Raw genomic sequence first — 21,884 nt, forward strand, 5'->3', positions numbered from 1 at the left:
GATAGAAGGATTATTTCTGAGGAAGTTAATGGATGGCTCTTATCCTGAACCGGAAACCTTGTGGTATTGAGCTTGTGTCCATGGATTGTGAATTTTGACATATTTTAGCCAAATGCCCTTGCTCACTGAATTGGGACTACCACCATTTACCACACTCCACAATTCTTTCTGTGAATTCTGAGCTCAAATGTCATCTTGTCCTAACAGATTGTTATGGACAATTATTTCAGTAACTGTCAAGGAAAATGTCAGATTTCTCACTGACTCCAGAAAATTGCTATCTCCGCTTTTTAAAAATAACCACATTTCATCCTCATTTTCATCATTAAGGCAGTGTTTCTCAAACTGTGGGTCAGGACCCACTAGGTAGGTCATGAGCCAATTTCAGGTGGGTCCCCATTCACTTCAATATTTTAAATATTTTAAATATTTAAATATTCACCATGGTATGTGACTGCATTTGGGAAAATGTTACAGACCTGTACTTTTAGCAAACTACTATGTATATCCTTTTAACAATTATAGTTAACAGGACTGAGAGCCTGATTCTGCGGTCTGCGCCGCACCTCCGCGGCGCGGACCACAGTCGTAAACGTGCCATAAGGCACGTTTGCGGTGCTTACTGCCGGGCTCCTGCCAGAGCTAGCTCAGCTCCAGCTGGCGCTGAGCCAGCATGTGGTGGGCGCCCGAGTTCCGCGGCTCGGTGGTCTCTGTGACCGCCGGGCTGCGGAACAGGAGATGGGGGGCCTGTCCAGGGGCGTGGGGGGAGGCGTTCCAGGGAGGGAGAGACGTGGCTGGGGGAGGCGTGTCGGGGGGCGGGGGAGAGGCGGATCCGTGGAGCCGAGCTCCACAGGATCCAAGGCGCTCGGGCAGGGCTGCTCGCCCTACACGAGCGCCTTCACTTTATCGGCAACCAAACAGTCACCGCTAAACTGAGTAGCCCCATTGCGGGGCTGCTTCCCTTACTCGGGGGAAGGGGACGAACATCCCCTTCTCCTGAGGAGCCTCCCGCACTAGCGCGGGAGGCGCTGGATTCGGCGGAGCCCTCCATGGAGCCACCAGGTCCCACAGCTCAGTATTGGGCTGTTACTCCTGGATAAGTGTGGGTAGGATTGCAGCCTAGAATTGTTAAAAATTTTCCTGCTTGATGATGTCCCGGCGCTAAATGTGTGAGAACCACTGCATTAAGGAAAACTTTAAAGTGTCTACAGGATTATTCATTGTGATATAGCAATCAGTTAAATTGTTTCTGACTCAAATTTATTTATGCAATCAAGCAGTAAACATAAAGTTGAATAAAACTGAATAAAATTCAGGGAAAGAAAAAAATTTGCTCTGAATTCTAACAGTAGCTGAATTTTTTTACATTTATCCCATGCACACACAATATATATTAGTGCTCTCCTTTCTTGTCCATCCTGTGCACCAGATGCGGTGGGCTTTACTAACTGACTGACTGACTGTCCTGCCTGAAGGGACCCAAGGCAGCTATCTCTATCCCACAAGAACATGAAAATCAATTCATATTTGTTATTGCACTGCATGTTTTCACATTTAACAGTTTGCGTAAGCAGTTTCTTGCATAGTATAGGTAGCGGAAATCCATGCAACTCTCTTCTATTTGTCTGCAAAGCTGGACTGTGGCTTTGGGCTCATCCCTTTCTCCAATAGTATGCTGTTCATGCCCTCATAGTAGATAGCTCCTGAGAGTGGTCAATATGCTTGTGAGCAGTAGGATATAATATATGAGTCGGCTCAACCTCTGAGGTTTCAAGTACTTTTGTCTGCCTTTTGCATTGGCATTCAGTGAATAATCACTTCCAAAGTCAGCATGTATCATATGCTATTCAACAGGATTTGATAAATGGTTTGAAGTGCAGGCAAGCACCACATCACAAAACATTTAGGAATTTATTTGAGATAAAGTACAGATGGACTGAACTCTGGATCTGATCTTCCTGCTGGAAGAAATATTGGGATCCATTGTCTGAAAGAGGAATCCAACAGTCAAAGCTTTCCTTCCCAAACAATAACAAAGTGAGGCAGTGTTAATATTGAAAACATCTATGACTCTGTTGTGGTTGTATTTTACCCCCAAGTATAAATAAAAGAGAAATAGATCTTTCTCTGTCTTTTCAGTTTTATTCTCCCCTAAAGTAGTTACCATATACATATGCTGTGCTGTACTCTTTTTTGTCAGGATCCATTAAAGAAGGCTAACTGGGTAGTAGAGCATGAAATCATGTACCTTTACATTGCAGTAAGGAAAAAGACAAAGTTTCATAGTGTTTTGTTCTGTAGAAGAGCCTTGTTTGCCAGGAAGATATTTTTAAAAAGGGGTCAAAGCCTAACATCCAACTCATTTTTACGTATAGATGTTCCCTCTATCTGGGGGGGATAGTTCCCCCCCCCGCACACATGGATACGGAAACCACAGAGAACCCTACAAAAAGGTTCAAAAATCCCCCAAACCGCCACCCTTCACACAGATGGATTGTGCTAGGGTAGCATAGCCTCCCCCCTCCCCGGAACCCCCCTGCCCCTGTTTGCCGTTCCGCAGCCCGGCAGTCGCAGGTACCGCCGAGCTGCGGAATGCGGGCGCCTGCCGCGCGCTGGCTCAGCGCCGGCCAGAGCTGAGCCAGCTCTGGTGGGAGCCCGGCGGTAAGCCCCGCAAACATGCCTTATGACCCGTTTGTGACTGTGGTCCGCACCGCGGAGGTGCGGTGCGGACCACAGGATTGGGCTGTCAGTCCACTACCAAGGGCAGGCTGAGAGGAACAGAACACCAGAATGGTCCCAATCTGATGCACATGGTCTCCAAAAAACGCTAGAGAAGGAAGTCATCGTCCCCCAGCTGATGAAGAAAATGTATTGAGCCCTGTGGAAAGCAAAACTGAGCTGCACATGTGTGTTTATTCATGAGTAGGCAAGCATGCCTTGGCATCTATTGAAGGCAATAATGGTCCTGATCTGATTTTTATTATTTAATTTTCTCTCAGAACTAGTTGAAAAGCAGTATATAAATATTGTTAATAATAATAATCTGAATGTGGAGCTCAAACACACACTCCAGAAGGCCCCCCCCCCACCATAGTAAAAAGGATAAACACAGAGGCTTGAGCAGCTGGTAAAGTGAAACTATGTTTTTGGTCTCCTAAAACTAGGTGGGTCCGGATAAAATAACATTTTATTTATTTATATTTATACAGTTATTTATATACTGCCTTTCTTTGGTCGTCAGATTTCTCCTCAGACTTTAATCCAATTAATTTTAAAAAGTGGGTCCTGGTGCAGAAAGTTTGGGAACCACTGCTGTAATGATATGTGGGAGGGAAAAAATGTGTGGTTCCTTATTATTTATTGTTATGAAGATTGAGAAGCCTAGGACAAAGGTGGTAACACCACATCTGGAAATTTCCATCAGCTTTACCCCTGTGACTGTCTCATAACCAGTCTCATGGGGAGGGAAGGGGGGGGGGTCACATCTAAACCCCAATTGTATTCACTCTTTGGTTCATTTCATGTTCGACGCCACCGGCACCGTGCGACCTTGAAGCAGCTGACAAGCTGAGCTGAGTTATTCCATCTGCTCTGAGCGTGGGAGGATGGAGGCCAGAATGTTGCGACCAGAGCAGAAAGAAACATCTGAATGTTGTGGTTTCTTGAAAGATAGAACCTTCTTTCAAATTGTAAAAATCCCTATGGGGATTTAATTAGCCTGCCTATGTAAACCGCCTTGAATAAAGTCCGAGGAGAAATCTGAGGACCAAGAAAGGCGGTATAGAAATACCTGTATTATTATTATTATTATTATTATTATTATTATTATTATTATTATTATTATTATTATTATTATTTAACTTTTAAGGGGGAAAACCCCATGAAGCTGCAGTTTTCAAACTCTCTGGGACTTTGAAAGCCACAATAGGTGCTTGCAAGGGGAGGGGAGGGAGGCAGCAGGGGTGGGGGGAAGGCTGCGACACAATCCCCAGGATCACGTTGCTCAGGGGGGCTGCAGGGACTGGGATGTACTCACCAGTCCCTGCAGCAGCCTTCCCGGGGTGCAGGGAGTCCTGCACAAGTGTCTGCAGGGCTCCCCAGCATGCAGAAAGTGAAAGTGGAGTGATCGCACTCTACTTCCAGTTTTGCGGTTTCCCCCCTGCCCCGCCCCTTAAGGAGGCAGAGGCCAGGGCTCTCAGGCCGGGACATCACGACGCCCCAGTCTGAATACCACTGCCATGAAGGATGATCAGATAGGCAGCTCAAAAGATAGTGCTAGTTTCAAAAAGGAAGCAGGGTTTAGCCACTTTATTTGTGAATACAGCACAACATCCACAGAACTTCCACAGTTTTGAATCTCACTTCTGCCATAAATGCACTGAGGACCCAATCCTATGGGCCGGAGTGCTGGTGGCATGCGTGTACTACCATAAAGCACATTTGTAGCACTTGGGGAGGAGAGAGCACCGTTCATGCTACAGCTAAACTCCTCAATGGCTCTATTTCTGCCAGGAGGACAAGTTTGGGCCCATTTTTCCTACACCTTTTCTGGGTCTTTCACAGAAACCTGACACTGAGAGCCAAAAATTCAGTAGGGGAAGCTTTTCCCTTTGCTTGATCCATGCTAAGAAAAGTTTCCCATATCTCTTGACTAAGGTATGCAACTTTGTCCCTCAAAACGGCCACGGTGCCAGAAGATTGGAGGATAGCAAATGTCACGCCTATTTTTAAAAAGGGAAAGAGGGGGGACCCGGGAAACTATAGGCTGGTCAGCCTAACATCCATACCGGATAAGATGGTGGAATGCCTCATCAAAGATAGGATCTCAAAACACATAGATGAACAGGCCTTGCTGAGGGAGAGTCAGCATGGCTTCTGTAAGGGTAAGTCTAGCCTCACGAACCTTATAGAATTCTTTGAAAAGGTCAACAGGCATGTGGATGTGGGAGAACCCGTGGACATTGTATATCTGGACTTTCAGAAGGCGTTTGACACGGTCCCTCACCAAAGGCTACGGAAAAAACTCCACAGTCAGGGAATTAGAGGACAGGTCCTCTCATGGATTGAGAACTGGTTGGAGGCCAGGAAGCAGAGAGTGGGTGTCAATGGGCAATTTTCACAGTGGAGAGAGGTGAAAAGCGGTGTGCCCCAAGGATCTGGCCTGGGTGCTTTTCAACCTCTTCATAAATGACCTGGAGACAGGTTGAGCAGTGAAGTGGCTAAGTTTGCAGACGACACCAAACTTTTCTGAGTGGTGAAGAGCAGAAGTGATTGTGAGGAGCTCCAGAAGGATCTCTCCAGACTGGCAGAATGGGCAGCAAAATGGCAGATGCGCTTCAATGTCAGTAAGTGTAAAGTCATGCACATTGGGGCAAAAAAATCAAAACTTTACATATAGGCTGATGGGTTCTGAGCTGTCTGTGACAGATCAGGAGAGAGATCTTGGGGTGGTGGTGGACAGCTCAATGAAAGTGTCGACCCAATGTGCGGCAGCAGTGAAGAAGGCCAAGTCTATGCTTGGGATCATTAGGAAGGGTATTGAGAACAAAACGGCTAATATTATAATGCCGTTGTACAAATCTATGGTAAGGCCACACCTGGAGTATTGTGTCCAGTTCTGGTCGCCGCATCTCAAAAAAGACATAGTGGAAATGGAAAAGGTGCAAAAGAGAGCGACTAAGATGATTACGGGGCTGGGGCACCTTCCTTATGAGGAAAGGCTACGGTGTTTGGGCCTCTTCAGCCTAGAAAAGAGATGCCTGAGGGGGTACATGATTGAGACATACAAAATTATGCAGGGGATAGACAGAGTGGATAGGGAGATGCTCTTTACACTCTCACATAATACCAGAACCAGGGGACATCCACTAAAATTGAGTGTTGGGCGGGTTAGGACAGACAAAAGAAAATATTTCTTTACTCAGCGTGTGGTCGGTCTGTGGAACTCCTTGCCACAGGATGTGGTGCTGGCGTCTAGCCTAGACGCCTTTAAAAGGGGATTGGACAAGTTTCTGGAGGAAAAATCCATTACGGGGTACAAGCCATGATGTGTATGCGCAACCTCCTGATTTTAGAAATGGGTTATGTCAGAATGCCAGATGCAAGGGAGGGCACCAGGATGAGGTCTCTTGTTATCTGGTGTGCTCCCTGGGGCATTTGGTGGGCCGCTGTGAGATACAGGAAGCTGGACTAGATGGGCCTATGGCCTGATCCAGTGGGGCTGTTCTTATGTTCTTATGAATTGCTGTGGGTCAGACTACAATTGAAGCCACAAAGTGGTGGTGGTGGGTTTGCCATCCTGAACTAACATCCTGTTCTCAGCACTGTAATCTGTATGCCAGGCACTGCACATAACCCAAAAGACTCTGCTCATGCTTTGATAATGATGATTTTATCCCCTTGATGATGAATAAAATCAATGCCTTTGCCTCTCCACATTCTCCCATCTCAAAGCATCTCATATCCTGTGCTTTCAGGTGATCAGTTGAAGTGTTTCTTGGATCAGAAATACCTTCCACTGGTTCTTGTATCCGTTGCTACCTTCAGCCCAAACAACATAGGTTTGAAGAAACTTCACACAGCTATATGTTAAGAAGTCCATTAGTCCTCTACACTCTTAAAATTCCTTAGGACCCAGAGGAGACCCAACATTACAAGGATCAATGAGTGGTCATTAACTTTCCAGTTATACCTCTCATTTGATAGGAAGAAGAAGGTTGGGAATTTACTCTGCCAACTTACCAGCACCAATGGAAGCCTCTGGAGCTACTGTTGTTTCACACTGCCATGAAGTACCTTGTGCTGCCCGCAGCACAAGGCCTTGATAGGACTGAGGCCTTAGAATGTTTCATCTGTGTTTGGTTTTTAAAGAGTAGATGGCAGCTGCAGGGGAGCCTTGATCAAACTCAGCTTTAGTTCTCCCCTCTGTCCCGTCTTAGTAGTGGTGAAACGTGGCTGTGTTTTATCATTTCATTGTTGCAGTTGCCTCCATTCAGGGCCCACTTTTTGTCATATTACATTAATTCTCTTCTGCACCTTGCAATGTCTCAGATCTTTCTGTGCCTGGGCCAAGCTGACTACTTCCTTCATCCTCTCTCTCCTTTCTGCCGCCAGGAACCCTCAGATTTTCAGTGTTAACCAGTGTTACTGAGTTGATGTTTTTCCCTGTTACTGTTGTCACCGCAAGAGGTCGCTATTTTCAAAGTTATTGAGCTGCTCGGGTTGTGTCCAAGCAGCTTCCATTGTTGTTTCTACCAGTGCCTGAACAGCTGTGCCTGCTTCAAAGCCCCAAATAATCATGTCCGGAAGTTGGATGTTCATAACTTGAAAGTCTGTACATCTTATTTATTCATAATGAGCAGGGATACAGTTTGCAACTTCTCTGTCTCTTTTCTTATTCTAGGATTGTTCCAAATATTAATCCTCCTCTTGTTAGTCCCTTGAAAGCCGTCGTTGCTCCCGCCCTACTTCCAAAACACAGCTCACCATCATCACATAGCCAGTCTCCTAATGGGCAGCAGTTCTCAGCAAATAAACCATACACGCAATTTCAGAACCAAGCAACACAGCAGGGACCACAAGGTAACTCTATACTGTATTTTTTCATATATAATGATGCATTGTACATACAGAAAAAGTCGAATGCATGTGATTAATAATAACAACAACAACAACAACAACAACAACAGTATTTATATACCGCTTTTCAACTAAATGTTCACAAAGCAGTTTACAGAGAAAAATCAAATAACTAAATGGCTCCCTGTCCCAAAAGGGCTCACAATCTAAGAATCTAAGAATGTGATTCCATTCTAAAGATCAAACTAAGCATTTCGCTAAAGGTTTGGTCAAACAGATCCTATGTCCTTACATCATTATGCTGTGCATTTTATTGTCTATGCCAGGGGTGTCAAACATAAGGCCTGGGGGCCGGATGCGGCCCGCAGAAGCTTTTTATCTGGCCCTCAGGCTCTGAGCTGCTGAGCCATGCTGAGGTGTTACTGCTGAATGGGCAGCCCACTTGAAAATTGAGCTCTCCCATATCTTGAAATATGATCAAGATTTGTATATTTTATCTTCTGTCATTTATTGCTAATGAGTTCCCAAGTGAGAAAAAGTGCTTATTTTTAGTCATGACCAGACCGGCACTTAGGCCAGATTCTAATCCCCCTCCTGGGCGAATCAACCTTACACTGGGCCTCTTGGACCTGTGCTACCTCTTTATGAGGCACAGATCCAAGTGTCTGCTGCTGTGTAACTCCCCTTACTCCAAGTTGCTCCATACGCAGCCCCAGCCCTGCACTGGATACAGCTCAGGCCAGCTGACCTGCCTTTTCCAGCACAGTTTAGGATTGGGTTCCCCCTTTCTGAATGAGCATAAAATGAGCAGTGCTCAGGGAAGTCAGTGTCCATTTTTCTATCCTGGGTAAGCCTTCCTATCTCATGCAATTTGGGCAGAGCAGCTGACAGTCATGTGAGCTTGCACATAATGGATAAAGGGAGTGCAGTTCAGTCAGGGAGCTTTCCTGAACTTTGCCTGTTAGAGGAGTCCATGCAACTTGGGCAAGTTGGCAGAATACCACTGGGCTTGCCCAAGTACTCCATGATCTCTCAAAAATATTTGCTGGTTTTCAAAAGGGTATGCCAAAAGGCCATGAAAAACAGAGACAATGTTTGCAGCTGCTTTGACAAAAGTTGATTTAGATTTGCTGTTAAACACTTCTATCTTTTCTAAAAGGGAAAGTACTAAAATTGATAGCCTTTGGGTTCTGATAATCAGATGCTCTAAACAGTTGAAGCAAGAAGGTCAATTCACACAACCAGTTCAACATGTAAGAAATATAATTATGGTGTTCATTATTAAGTGGTTGCTGAAAGCACAGGTGGCTGTTAAACTTTGGTTGATGCATGTGGTTTTGGCAAAGCCTTATAAGCTCAACAATTCAGTTTTTGGCTTGCCAAAATGGCAATAGAAAATCTTCCATAAGCAGCACCAGACCTTTTTTTGAGGATGCTTGACCCACCTGAAACTATGAAGAAGGGCAGGGTGAAAAAAGAATTTTCTGTCCACACCAAAGCAGGGGTTTGAAAATACAAGTTTTGTTCAAGTCCACACAGCTACTAATTTGGGAAAATTGAACTTCTAAATTTCACTTTCTCCTGGGCTTCCTAAAATAATGCTATCCCTTTCTGGATTAGAGTGTTTTATTTAACCTGTTGATTAAATCAAGCACTAAAAATATGATATGACTAGAGGAATACTGAGTCACACCATCAATCCTTCTAGCTCAGGATTGCCTCCACTGACTGGTAGTCGCTCTCCAGGGCGACAAGAAAGACAAGTTTCTTTCCCAGCCCTACCTGGAGCTGTTAGAGATTGAAACTGAGACCTTCTGAATGCAATACAGGTGCTCTTCCACTAAGCTACAGACCTATCCCTTACTGGACACACACACACAAGTTCTCAAAGCATGTGATGGGCCTCCTTACAAAAGAGGTAAAGGCAGAAGGTTCTGATGATAGCCTGCTCTTTTATTGTATTTTAGAAGGACTGTGGAAACCCTGAACCATTGCCTGTTGGCTGTGACTGACCCAACAGGGGAGAATAACTGGTTTTATTCTGCTCCTGTTATTACAACTTTTGTTGCCCCATTGAATTAATTCTGGTTTGTTTTTACTGGGCAACATCAAAACCTTGAGCAAGCAGATGGAAGCTTGGGCAAGGGATTGATTTGGGGTGCTTCAGAGGAGGGGTATGTGAAGGAATGTCCCTGTTTCCTCATTGTGCATATGTGTGTTGTGGAATGGTTGCCTAACAATAAAAATGTTCTTATTACTTTGAGTTTAGCTTTAGGCGGAGAGATTAAAAAGTCAGCCCAGGAAACAAAAACCAAAAGTATTGTTCAGAAAAGTGAAATGCAGACTTTTGGGAAATGGTAAGCTAAAAACTCTACTTCAGAGAAATGAAACTTAACACTAGCCATCTGATTGGGAAACATCTGGGAGGAAGAATCAGTGGTCTTCTAGAATTTATACTGAGCCACAGCACAGTTCATCTTGGGAAGCTTGAAAGAGTCAGGGGGAGCTTCTAGAGCAGGGTGTCAAACATAGGGCCGACAGGCTGAATATGGCCCGCAGAAGCTCTTTATCCAGCCCCCATGACAATTGGGCTCCCTCAGCACCAGTCAGTTCCTGCTTAATGAAGTCAAACAAAAATACCTTCAGCAGGCATCATGAATGCTATTCAGCCTACTGTATGAAATGGATTTGACACCCCTGTGCTAGAGCTTGGAAAGAAACCATTACAGAAAAGACTACTGCAAATAGGCAAATGCTGAACTGAGACCTGAGTACATGTGAATACTGCTTGAATTTGAAACCTGGCTACAATTGACAAGAAGTTAGTTAAAATTAGCTAGATGCCTTGTCTGTTTAGTTTATTGCCATATATGCTATTATGATTCTTTAACCGCCTTGTATGTGTTTGATTTTTGAAACTTTTTAAAATAATCCCTAATAAACACTTGTTCAGTTTTGGGAGTTTTCCATCCCGTGCTTAATAGCAAATCCTACTATATCCATTACTGGTCCAGTGGCTGGATATTGAGCAATACATTTCCCAACAGGCTGTGTTGCTTTAGTAGAGGCAGCCATATGGGGAACTTCCACAGTGGCAACAAAGATGTCCATAAGACAGGGAGAAAGAAGGGGGGCTTGCAAACTGAGTGAAGTGAGTCAAGTTACAGTTTTCAGCAGATGCCCCCTCTCTTGATAGCCCTCGCACTCCATCCCATCCAGAAGAGCCTCAGGAGAGGATTTTTGCAGGGAGCAGTTCTTGCTGAGGGGAGGCAGGGCGACAAAGATCACTAGCATGAGCTTCTTTCCTCTCATGCAAGGTTTTGATGCAACCCATTACATCATACATGGTTACTTTAGTCTTCCTATTCGTTAGCCATTTTGAGTTATTTCATAAGATCGAATTTTTAAAACATATTTTTAAAATAATAATAATTGTGAAAAATGGAGCTTGTGGCAAGATATTATTTATCTCTCTTCAAAAGTTAACTTGAGAAAAACTGAACAGATTATTCCATTTAAGAAAATTGTCAAAGGCATCGCAGTAGATTTATGATATGGCATAATAAATTACAACCACATTACAGTAGTAAGCTAAGTAACTACAAAACCACAAGTGGAAAGTTTAGAAACTTGTGAGTAGAGCAGAAACAAAATGCAGAAGATGAACTATTTTAATACACTGAGTTTATCGTATAAGGATAACTCTGTTAGAGGGAAGTGATGTTCTCAAGTTGTTTTTTTTGTCAAGGGTTTTTAAAAGGCACTATTTTCAACATAGCCAAACACCATAATATTATTTTAATTTCATGCTGGGAAGATATCATGACAAGTCTGTTTTGATTAATATCTTCAAAATAACTGCTGCAGCTGAACTGAGTGTTTTTAAATTAATGTTTATCAGTATTTGAAAAGCAGTAGCATGTCTTCAATTTTTAAAAGTTGTGAGAATAAAAATATAAAGAATAGTATCAAAATACAGATTAAGTCTTCATGGGGGGACAATAGGTATATTTGTACTTACATGCACTCTTGGCATTCTAAGTTTCAAACAAATGTTTTTTGGACAAGTTATGGATAGGGGTGCATGGACAGTGGATGAGAACAAAACTCAGCAGAAATTTTGACTTTAGCTAAAGTAAGATCAGATGGAAATGGTTATACACTGGAGGAATTTGGCAACCAAATGAAACAGTACAACTATTTATATCTTACATGATGTCTTTTCATAGAGATTTTATGTAATTTGACGAGTTTGACTTATTTGTGCTCATACATTTAAGTGGAATGACATGAATGAATTGGCGTTTATTAGACATATTCCAATAATTTCCTCATTACATCATTTGGTTAAAAAGTGCTTTAGATTTTTAGGTTGCGGCTTGAGGGAAATAGAGGCAACCAGCATATTTTGTGATGTGGTTAACTACAGTTTTTCTGTGTCACATTCAAAGCAAAATTGTAACTCAATGTTATGTTTGGAACACAGTTGATTCCTTTATTAACTGTTATACTTCTACATTTTATTCCACATAAAACATTTAACAGTGATCATTTAAACCGACAGGGTGTTTGGGAAATTCTTCATTGGAAATTAGCTGCCACAGATTTGATTTAAATCTGACAAACTAAAGGAATGCCTGCAATCTGTTTGAGGGGGGAAAAATGTCAGCTCAGCTGCAGCTGCCAGAATGTGTTACATTTCTTAAAGCAAATAGAAATGTTTCTTCATGGAGAGAAAAAAAGGAAGAGGGGAGACAAATTTCACCCATTTTCATGGCATGGTTCAGATTTTAGCCCCTGAAGAGTTTGAAAACCTTTTAAAAAGTTCTATGTTCAGATTTCTGTAGTAAACCACATGTGGTGGTTAACTGAACCATCGTTATGGGATCTGAACCTCATTTTTGGCTCCTGCTGTTACTCTCTGTTAGATCTTGAAAGAGAATTCGGCATGTAGAACCTGCATAACTGAAAGCACTTAAGGACAAAATGCAAGCAATGTCAGTGTTTCCTGCTCTGTCCCTGGAAATAACAGGGCCGGTGTGAGTAAAACAGAGTGTGTCTACATCTGATTGACAGAACGTGCAAATTGAGTGATGGGCAGGATAACTGTCCACAAAGTAGGACAGGGACAGTGGGATGATTCTGCCCAGGGTACAGTGACCGTATAATCTAAGTTCAAAAGGTAAAATGACTTTCTGCAGCATGATTCCTCCACAATATACTAGCACTATCTGGGATGAAATAGCAGCTAAACCACTGTAAGCCGTGAAATATGCTAGGTCGATTATTGTTCCAGCCTGCTCAGCTGCAAAACTTGGGGTGCACCTCCAAACAGTTTTCTCTAGAATTGACATCATTTGTTCATTCAGTTATGTTTCTGCCAAAGTGTTGGGTTCCAGCGCCTTCTCTGTTACCCTCTTGTCTTTTAAAAGACCTGGCACACAGCGGGTTTTTCTGACTTTCATCAGAATTGCATTTTTCACATATGGATTGACAAAGGCCTATTGAATCACATGGTGCAAAGGCTGAATGTTGTAGTTGGTAATGTGGGTGGCTACACCCACTTTTTTCCGTTTCCCAGTCGCTCTACCTTCATTCTCTGTCCTGAGTCCACCAAGTCCTTTCAAAACGTTACAGTATGGCAGCTAAGCTGTTTGTGAGAGAAAGTAGGGAGACATGGTTTTACTTATCCATCTCTCTCTCTGGATTGGAGATTGTTCCTTCTGGAATGTAGAGTGTGCAGGGAGACAAGCAACTTGGAAAAGACAGTTTTTAATAAAAGAATGGTCAGAAGGGAGTGGATCAAGCAGCCCCACTACTTCTCCACTTAAGCTCACAGCCTCCCAAGGCTGGTTTTAGTAAAAACAAAAAAGTAGGGGGAGGGAATGCATTCAGCAGTATCATCATGTCTAATTTGAGCCTCAAGAGAGAACAACATGGCGCCATCTCTGGAAATAATCTGTGCAAAGCACTGTCCTTGAAGCAGCAGAGTGAGATAGCTGACCAGCCACTCATAAAAGCTCTTTGAATCTTCAAGTCAGATACTCGCTGCCCGGTGTCAAAGGCAGCCATACATCCCCTTGATTAGGATGAAGCAGAGTGTAGTCCACAAAAACAGATGCTGAAATAAATTGGTTAGTCTTTAAGATGCCACAAGATTCATGGTGGTTTATTATCCTTAAAAATGCAATGTGCCAGGTCTCTTAGCCATCTTCTCTGCCACAAGTACTGGCAGGCTATATTCACCTAGTGCAGGGGTGTCAAACATAAGGCCCCCGAATGTGGGACCCTGGAAGCCATTTATCCAGCCCCGTTATAATTGGGCTTTCCCAGCATGCTAGTTGGACTGTTGAAATAGTTCTTGAAATTATGAATAAGACTTGCACATTTTCTCTTCTGTCATTTGCAGCTAATGAATTCCTATGTGAGAACAAAGTGCTTATTTCCAGCCATCATCTCATAATGATGTCACTTCCTCGTTAATAATGTCACTTCCGACCCTCAGGAGGTGCCATGAATGCTATTTGGCCTACTATAAGAAACAAGTTTGACACCCCTGTATGTAGTGTGAATTTCAGACAGTACTTTGGTACAGAATGGCTAATGAAGATTTAAGGTTTTATGATGAACAACTACACTTTTTTGAAACCATTGAAAAAAGTTAGAATTCAGAAAATATATTAGGAGAGTCCTGTACTTGTTTTTTTCTCACTGTGCCTAAAGTAGTCCTTCCTTCCTGTTTGTCAAGTTTTCCCTCTTTCTTTGCAGCCCCTTGCAAAGGCAAGCCCCTTGCAAAACCTTCCTTGGGCAGTTCTAGCCTCGTCTTACCTGCTTTTCCACCATCATCTTCCCACTATTCACCTGCCCATGGCTGACCTTGCTTTGCCAGTTAAATGGTCTTGTAGATTGTATACCTTCTGAACAGGAACTGTGACACTTCTGTGGGTGGTAGAGCACCATGCTTGCTGTTGGCTCGCAATAAATGTAGTAGTAATAATAGTAGTAGGAGAAAAGGAAAATTCAAGGAGAGATGTTTCAGTGCCATAGAATGCTGAACGAAATGCAGTTCTGTGCAAAAAGAATGTTCTTCTAAGCTGAGGTAGGCCAGTGTGGAAATTCTATTTCACCACAGAGGTGTTCCCATGAAGAACAGTGTTTTTATTGGATTTTCTCTAATCCACAGGCCACCATATATAATCACCATGAAACAGTTTAATTAGCAAGTCCAATTTATAACACAGCTACCATAACTCAGGCCAAGAGACAGACTCATCAGCCTATTCAGTTCATGTACAGGATTCAGTTCAAGGTTTTTTCTAGCCTACAATATCTCTAAGTACCGAGGTAAAACTTAGAAACTTTTAACTTAGAAACATTTAAACCATTTGTGCCCAACGTTGCATATACGCAACAGAGACCAAATGTGTACGCATCTGGCAAAAATGGGTTAAGCAAAAAAGCAATAGGTGCAACAACTACAAAGACTGTGCTAGGTAAGCAATAGTTTTTCCCAGAAATGAACTGGGGGAGATTATTTTTGATACATTAATGTAGCCAAGGTAGGCTACATAAGGCAAGGTATTTTGCTTTGCCCATACATTTGAAGAGGTCTGTAAACAGGTCTATCTGCACAATCAACCTGCAGGGACAGAGCAACCACTGGGATGTCCCTCAGCTCTGACTTTCCTTCGAAGCAGACTGGCTTACCAGTGCACTCTATCTGGTCAGTGTCTTCCACAGTATGGAATCAAACTAACAGAGGCACTTTATCTTTCCCATAGCAAAGGGTAGTTTTATACATTCCTGTCAATGAGATGGTTCTTGTACTTTCTGTGAAGCAATGATCCGGGAAAATGCTGCTGCTTTTTCCTAGAGCAACTTCCAGAGGGATAGCCATGCAATTCTGTGTTAACAAAAGCAATCAAGAGTCCTGTAACACCTTAAAGACAAACATATTTATTTCATCATAAGCTTTCATGGGTTTTGCTCACTGCTAAGCAAGTCTCAGTTTCCCCAAACAAAATTCATGGAGTCCTCATAAGAGAGCTATTTATTTAATTGGGAATGTTGCTTAGAAGTTTTCTTGTTTTGTTTTTTTAAAAGACATTTGCACTTAAATACTAAATTACAAGGCTTGGTTTGTTACAGTTGGACTTGAGACTGAGTGAGTTTGTACATATACAGGTCACCAATTTGGCCTGGTTATGAAGAGCTTCCTAAGGCTAGACATTAGCAAGGAGAATAATTGACTTTAACTGCATAGTAGTGTGTGGACCACCCTGATGGCCACACATGAGCAAATCATTTTGGGCAGGATGCAAATAAACAAGGTTGCTGATGGGTTGGAAACAATATTCCCATAGAAGACCTAAGCACAAACTTTTTGAAAGAATAAAATCCCATTCACAAGGTTCCATTCATTTCAAACTGGTACTTTTCTAGAAGGTTTCTTTCTGCATTTGGCAGGATCATTTTTCTTGATGGTCTGCTAGTATAATCCAGAGAAAAGAGAGGACCCCATGGGTGTAGAAAAAGGATCACAAGTGGGAAGTCTAATTATGAGTGTATGGAAGAAGGGTGGCCCCATATAGGCTCCAGTCCCACAATGCATTGTGTGACCATCTCTCCCTCTTTACCCGCTTGTGGGTCAACTCTCCACCTAGTCAGGGTTGCAGAAGGTCAAGCTAGATATCACTAGACATCAAGATGTCACTTAAGCATGTGACTGGGACTAGCATTTCTGTTTTTTTTCTGTAAACATTCACTGAATGAGCTTCCTGTGGGATGTGCTTGATTCAGCAGCATATATACTAAAATTGGAACAATACAGAGAAGATGAGTGTGGCCCCTGTGCAAGGATGATGCTCCCTGTGGGATAGAAACATGATGTTTAAAGGGTATAACTCTCTTTGCCCCACCGTGTTCCAGATCCCCTCTACTCACTGGCTGCTATTTACCCTGAGAAAAAAGATCCTATTGATGCCAGTCAGACTTAGGGCATATAGACCTTGAGTAAATTGCATTCACTGGAGGATCTATCTGAATCAACACTATGGCAGTGACAGAAGGTTGTCTCATCATGCCATTGTCCCAAGCCACGGGGCAACCAGGCTAGTTCAAGGATTAAAACACATACAAGATCTGTGTTTAATTTAGCATATTGTTTTACTATCAACTTGCCTAAGGATGCTCATCAGGTGCCACTGCATTGTGGAAGAAAAAACAAAACTGATTGTGTGGTAGGGTTGCTTTTGCCCCACCATTACTCAAATGCAGAACTGACCTTCACTGAAATGAATGGCTAGCTGGTTGCATAGGAGTTTTGCATATACCACTGAATGAAGAGTTGATTACCATATCTAACACTGGCTTGGATCTAAAGCATCCTGTGTGCGTACATTAGAACTTCTCTGCCCACTTCTCACAGAAGCCCTTTGTACTTGCCAGAAAACTGGTGCTGAGGTTTGGGTACCTTTCCAAATGACGTGATGTGGCTGCAACCAGGAGCAATTTGCAGAATTCTGTTCATACAAAGGTCGTTTTAGGTTTATGCCATTGTATGTGTAACACTACTGTAGAAAAGAAACTATCTGCTGTATTGCTAAAGCTAAAAACTAAAGATTTATTTCCTGCCTAGAATATAAATGCTTAGGCACTGACCATGGCAAAGCTCAAATTTCAGAGAATAAGCTAAATGCATTTTTCCAGCACTAAAACTACCTGCACAATATCTGTTTACAGGTTATCAAGGTAGCTTTCACTCTATACAGAATTGTTTCCACTATGGAGATTGCTACAGAGCAATGGACACATCTGTCAACAGTGATGTGCTACCAGGAGACTCCCATTGTTTTAACCCTCTGCGACAAAATGGCTATCACATCTTGAGTACACCTGTAGCTTCAACAGGTAATTTGTTTGCACATTAATGTTGTTTGGCTTTACCAGTGGTGGGTTACATTTCATTTAACCAGGAGTTAACGTGAAACATCATGGCCATCCAAGGAGGATAGCAGCATCTCTGTTAAGGGGGGTGTTGTCAGAGCAAATGTGTGTGTGAGAAGTGGTACACGGAACTAGTAAGTGTGCCTGGTTGGGTGTTTACACAGAGTTTGATAGGAACATTTCAGATATATGAACAGCTTCAACTACTGAAGGACTTGCACATATGAAGTTTTCTTATCATATTAACCTGTTAACATTTCTACATATTTAAAGATACTTTTATACAGTGGTGGCATGACCTCAAACACCACCCAATGTGGCCTTTGGTCTACCACCTCTACACAATTACAAAAAAATAAAAATAAAAGCAGCTGTTTACCATCTCCTTCTGCGGTTTCTTCAATTGCATAACTGCAGGTTTGATTCAAAGGGACCACACAAATGAAAGAACTCCTTCATACCATGCTTGTAAATCAAACCGGAAGTCTTGCACTTCTGTGTTTGAGGAAACCGTGCCTGGAGCAGGGCAAGGAGGCAGACGATCCACTTTTCACTTATGGGTTTTATATATTAAGGGAACAATCCTAACCAACTTTCTAGCAGCGAAACAAGGACAATGTAGCTCCACAGTAAGGGAGCAAACATTCTCTCACCTGGAGGAAGCCTCCATACTGCCACCCAACTGCAGGATGCAGCACATGCCCCACTGGCACAACTATGCCAGTGCGGGCAAGTTGGTTAGTATTGGGCCCTTAGATTTTGTTCATATCTCTGCATTTTTGATGTCATTCTTTAAGTTAATATTTTTCTAGACAGACTTGACAAAATTGACAGGCTGCATGATGTAAAGACCAGACAACATGAACTTTTCAGAAGGAAATTATAGGAGGACTAAGTAATACTGTGGCAAACTACCAAATTCAACAACCACCATCATTTTTGTGACTTGAGACTAAATTACTATGAAATTGTTTCAATTTACTAAATTCAGGTCACTAATTTTTATTTTAAAAGGCTTGGGCAGAAACTACTTAGAGCCTTAAACCCAAAAGCATACAACTCATTCAGATAATTTGTAATTCTGTAGGCAAAATGCAGAACTGTTTCATTTGCAAACATGTTGGGGCTTAGTTTTATTCTTTCTTGGTGTTTAATGCCCAGTTTAATGGAGTCTATAGTAATCATTTAGGCTGCAGTTCTACAAAACTATGACTTGCACAGATGAAAATTTCAGATGTAGCCAAACTGAAGTTTCTCTTCTCCAGCCATTTACTTAAACACTGAAGTTAAACTGAAAAGTGACTTGTTCATTTAACTGTGTGAGCACAGCGCATATTCATTTATGAGTGTCCCATTGTACAAATCTACTCATTTCTAGGAGCTGTAAATGCATAAAGTACAGCAGTCAGTTCATAAAACAGCCGGAGGGTCTAGTCACCAACATTTTCTTTTTACAACTATGTTTCCATCACCTCTTCCATAAAGCAGCCATTGCTTGCTGCATTGTCTCCAGTAATCTTTGTGTGCAATTTGCTCAGTAAGGCTACCAAGAGTCATTAGTTGGAAATCACCTGCAAAGCTGTGGATAGAGGTTTAATGTTGCAACTTGGAGGCAGAACAATCCACGTAACTAAACATCACATTTAGTTTGAGCCTTGAACTCAGATTGTCTTTGTCATCTCCTTGCATTAATCGGTCTCATGTCCTATTTTTAGGGTATGAGGTCATTTCTGAAGCACAATGTGTATCCGAAGAAGTGGTCGTCAATGGAGCAGAAGAGAATGATGGATTTTTCCAAAATGGCACTTTCGATCACTGTTTGAATCACATTCCTCCTATCTACACAGATACCTAAGACTGACCAATCTTTTGTCTTCTTACCATACTTATAATGCCCTTTGTATTTACACAGTTGTTCAACTACTTTTACTGTATTTAGTCTGCAGCCTTGTATGTGCTCATTTAAATCAATCCCTCACATTTACCAATCTATTTTATAAAGGAATATACTGTATAATTATTGGAACCTATTCCTTTGCTGTGGCACTTTGAAATGACTCTCTTAAGGAAAAAGGAAGAGCATCTGAAACTGCTTGTTGTGTAAGTCCTTTTAGTAAAGTATAAATCTAAATTATATAATATGCTTGTAAAGATTTTTTTTTTAGAAGTATGTTTTCAATTTAAGAATGACAATCTCTTTAATCACAGTTAATTCATTGGATTTTTTTTTTCCTATAAAAGGACTTCTTTAAAAGTCACAGACCTCATGTACATAAAAGTTTTCACTTGCTGAGCTGGTTTTATATTTTCAATTTTACAAGAAAGTATTAAAAACTGGAAACAGGTCTACTGTCTTCTTTTTTAAACATTATCTCCCTTCCTGCTAAATTTTAACTTCAGAGCTCTTACAGTAGAACCTCAAAATGACTAGTAGCACAGATATTGTAGTCATTTGTAACTCCCACTCCCACTACTACTTTTTTGAAATATGGTTAGCTGACAATCTCATCCTCGTTCATTTCACACACAGTTCTTCTTCTGAGTTGGTATACAGTAATTGTTTCATGATAAGTTGTTAGAACAGCATACGTTTACCCTCTGACTTGGTAGATTAAACTTTCCTCTGGTGTTAGAGATCAATTGCCATGACCAGCAGTCTCCTTGGTAAAATGTTGGGAAGTGCCCCCTTGATAAAAATTTTGGAAAGCAGAGTATACATACTGGAGTTCCATGACTTCTGAAGCAAAGCCGATAGTCTTTTCTTGTGCTCATGGATTTCTGTATAAAGCAAAGCACCACCTATACGACCTGAGATGGAGTAAATGCAGAGTTTTTATCTTCGCACAGCAATGAAGTTATACACATATACACAGTAAGGAAGATACTGGATAGCTGTCTTTGCACTTGGACTACTAGTTCATGGAACATGTTTAACGTTTTATTGTGCTACTGTTTCTTAGAACAAACATCCAAAAATGGAATAGCAAAGTTTAACTATTCAAAAGTATATAAATAACATTGTGTTTCTGTAGCCAATCCATTTTGCTACACCATCAGAATTTGTTTTTAGAAGCTGCAACATTTAATTTTGGTTAAAAATAATAATAAAATTGGGAAGATAGTCTAAATCAGCGTTTCTCAACCATCTGATATGATGGACTGGAAATTTTGTTTTCCAATGTGCCAGGGACCAGTACCATATCTGTGTTAGATTATTACCACTGTTTCTTTCTTTCCTGGAAATTCACTGCATACAACTGCTGGCTTAGGATCTTCACCAGTCCCCAGACCACCACTTGGAGTAGCACTGGGCTACTGTAAAAGGCATCAACAATATGCAATGCTTATACCTCCCTCTAGTGGCTAACTGACAAAGCAAAAATAATTTTTCACAGGCATAAGATTTGGATTTTTGTGATTAAGCCTCAGTTGCTCAACCCTGATGGTGATGTTTGTTGAGCATTCTTATTGTTAGTGCAACATCTTCAAAATATAGACAACATAGCTTGAAAGTTTTGAACGTAAATGCTCCCAAGGAGCTAGAGTCATGTGCTTGTATGAAAACAGGATTCTGTGTGACCTTAGCTGAAGAATTGCATGCACTTGTGGATCATGGGGCTCCCAAACTATATCCCACCAACACATTTTGATTGGGCCACAACAGTTTTATAATTGTGTGCACTCCATCACATACACTCTCCTTCCTCCACTCTCCATGTGCTTTCCTCCAGGTGGATGAAATAACTATTACTATCAATGAGAACCACACAAGCAATCATGCAACAACAAATTTTGCAAATTTGAGAGAGAAAAATGGAGGGAGAGCAAAATTGATTGGGCCTGTCCAACCAGTAGTGTTCCCAGCAGGGGGAGCCTGCACAGCACTAAGTGTTGCAGGCGCTTCAATGCACCATGTAAGCAGCACCTCCCCCTCACCTTTGGAGCCAGTCCAGGTGATGAGAGCACTGCTGAGGAGATGCCTCCATATTGCTCTCACCACTCAGAATGGTTCTGAAAGCAAAGGGGAGGGGCCAATTACATAGCACATTGAAATGCCTGCAAAACTTAGTGTTGTACCACCACCACCACCACCCCCTGGGCATGCTACTGTATCCAACTTTCCAGTGCCCCTCTCTGGCCCGCCGTGAGCATAAGAATGAGTGAGATGTGGCCCTAATTGCTAAACATTTAGGGACCCCTGTTCTAGTCCAACGTACAACCAGAGCTGTACATACATAGGCCCAGTTAGGCATAATGGCACCAACCAGCTGTGCCTCCCCACTCAACTGGTTAAGTGGAATGGCAAACCAGTTTTCCTGTCAACCAATTAAATGCAATTAAATGGCAAATATTCAACTACA

General features: G+C 42.0%; 1 protein-coding gene and 1 non-coding gene across 2 annotated transcripts in view; both read left to right on the top strand.

The window, feature by feature from the left end:
- Positions 1 to 19,378, top strand: part of GLIS1 (GLIS family zinc finger 1) — a 249,797-nt gene extending 230,419 nt beyond the window's left edge. Inside the window, exons 8-10 of the mRNA XM_066625789.1 lie at positions 7,403 to 7,581; positions 17,320 to 17,487; positions 19,239 to 19,378. Coding sequence (XP_066481886.1) covers positions 7,403 to 7,581; positions 17,320 to 17,487; positions 19,239 to 19,378 — 487 coding nt within the window. The remainder of the gene's footprint in view (positions 1 to 7,402; positions 7,582 to 17,319; positions 17,488 to 19,238) is intronic.
- On the top strand, positions 16,365 to 16,472 carry LOC136650633 (U6 spliceosomal RNA). Its single transcript, XR_010794455.1, has one exon. It is a non-coding gene; the product is annotated as a U6 spliceosomal RNA (small nuclear RNA).
- Positions 19,379 to 21,884: the final 2,506 nt, after the last annotated feature.

This window comes from Tiliqua scincoides, chromosome 4, assembly GCF_035046505.1.
Source record: "Tiliqua scincoides isolate rTilSci1 chromosome 4, rTilSci1.hap2, whole genome shotgun sequence".
Lineage (NCBI taxonomy): Eukaryota > Metazoa > Chordata > Lepidosauria > Squamata > Scincidae > Tiliqua > Tiliqua scincoides.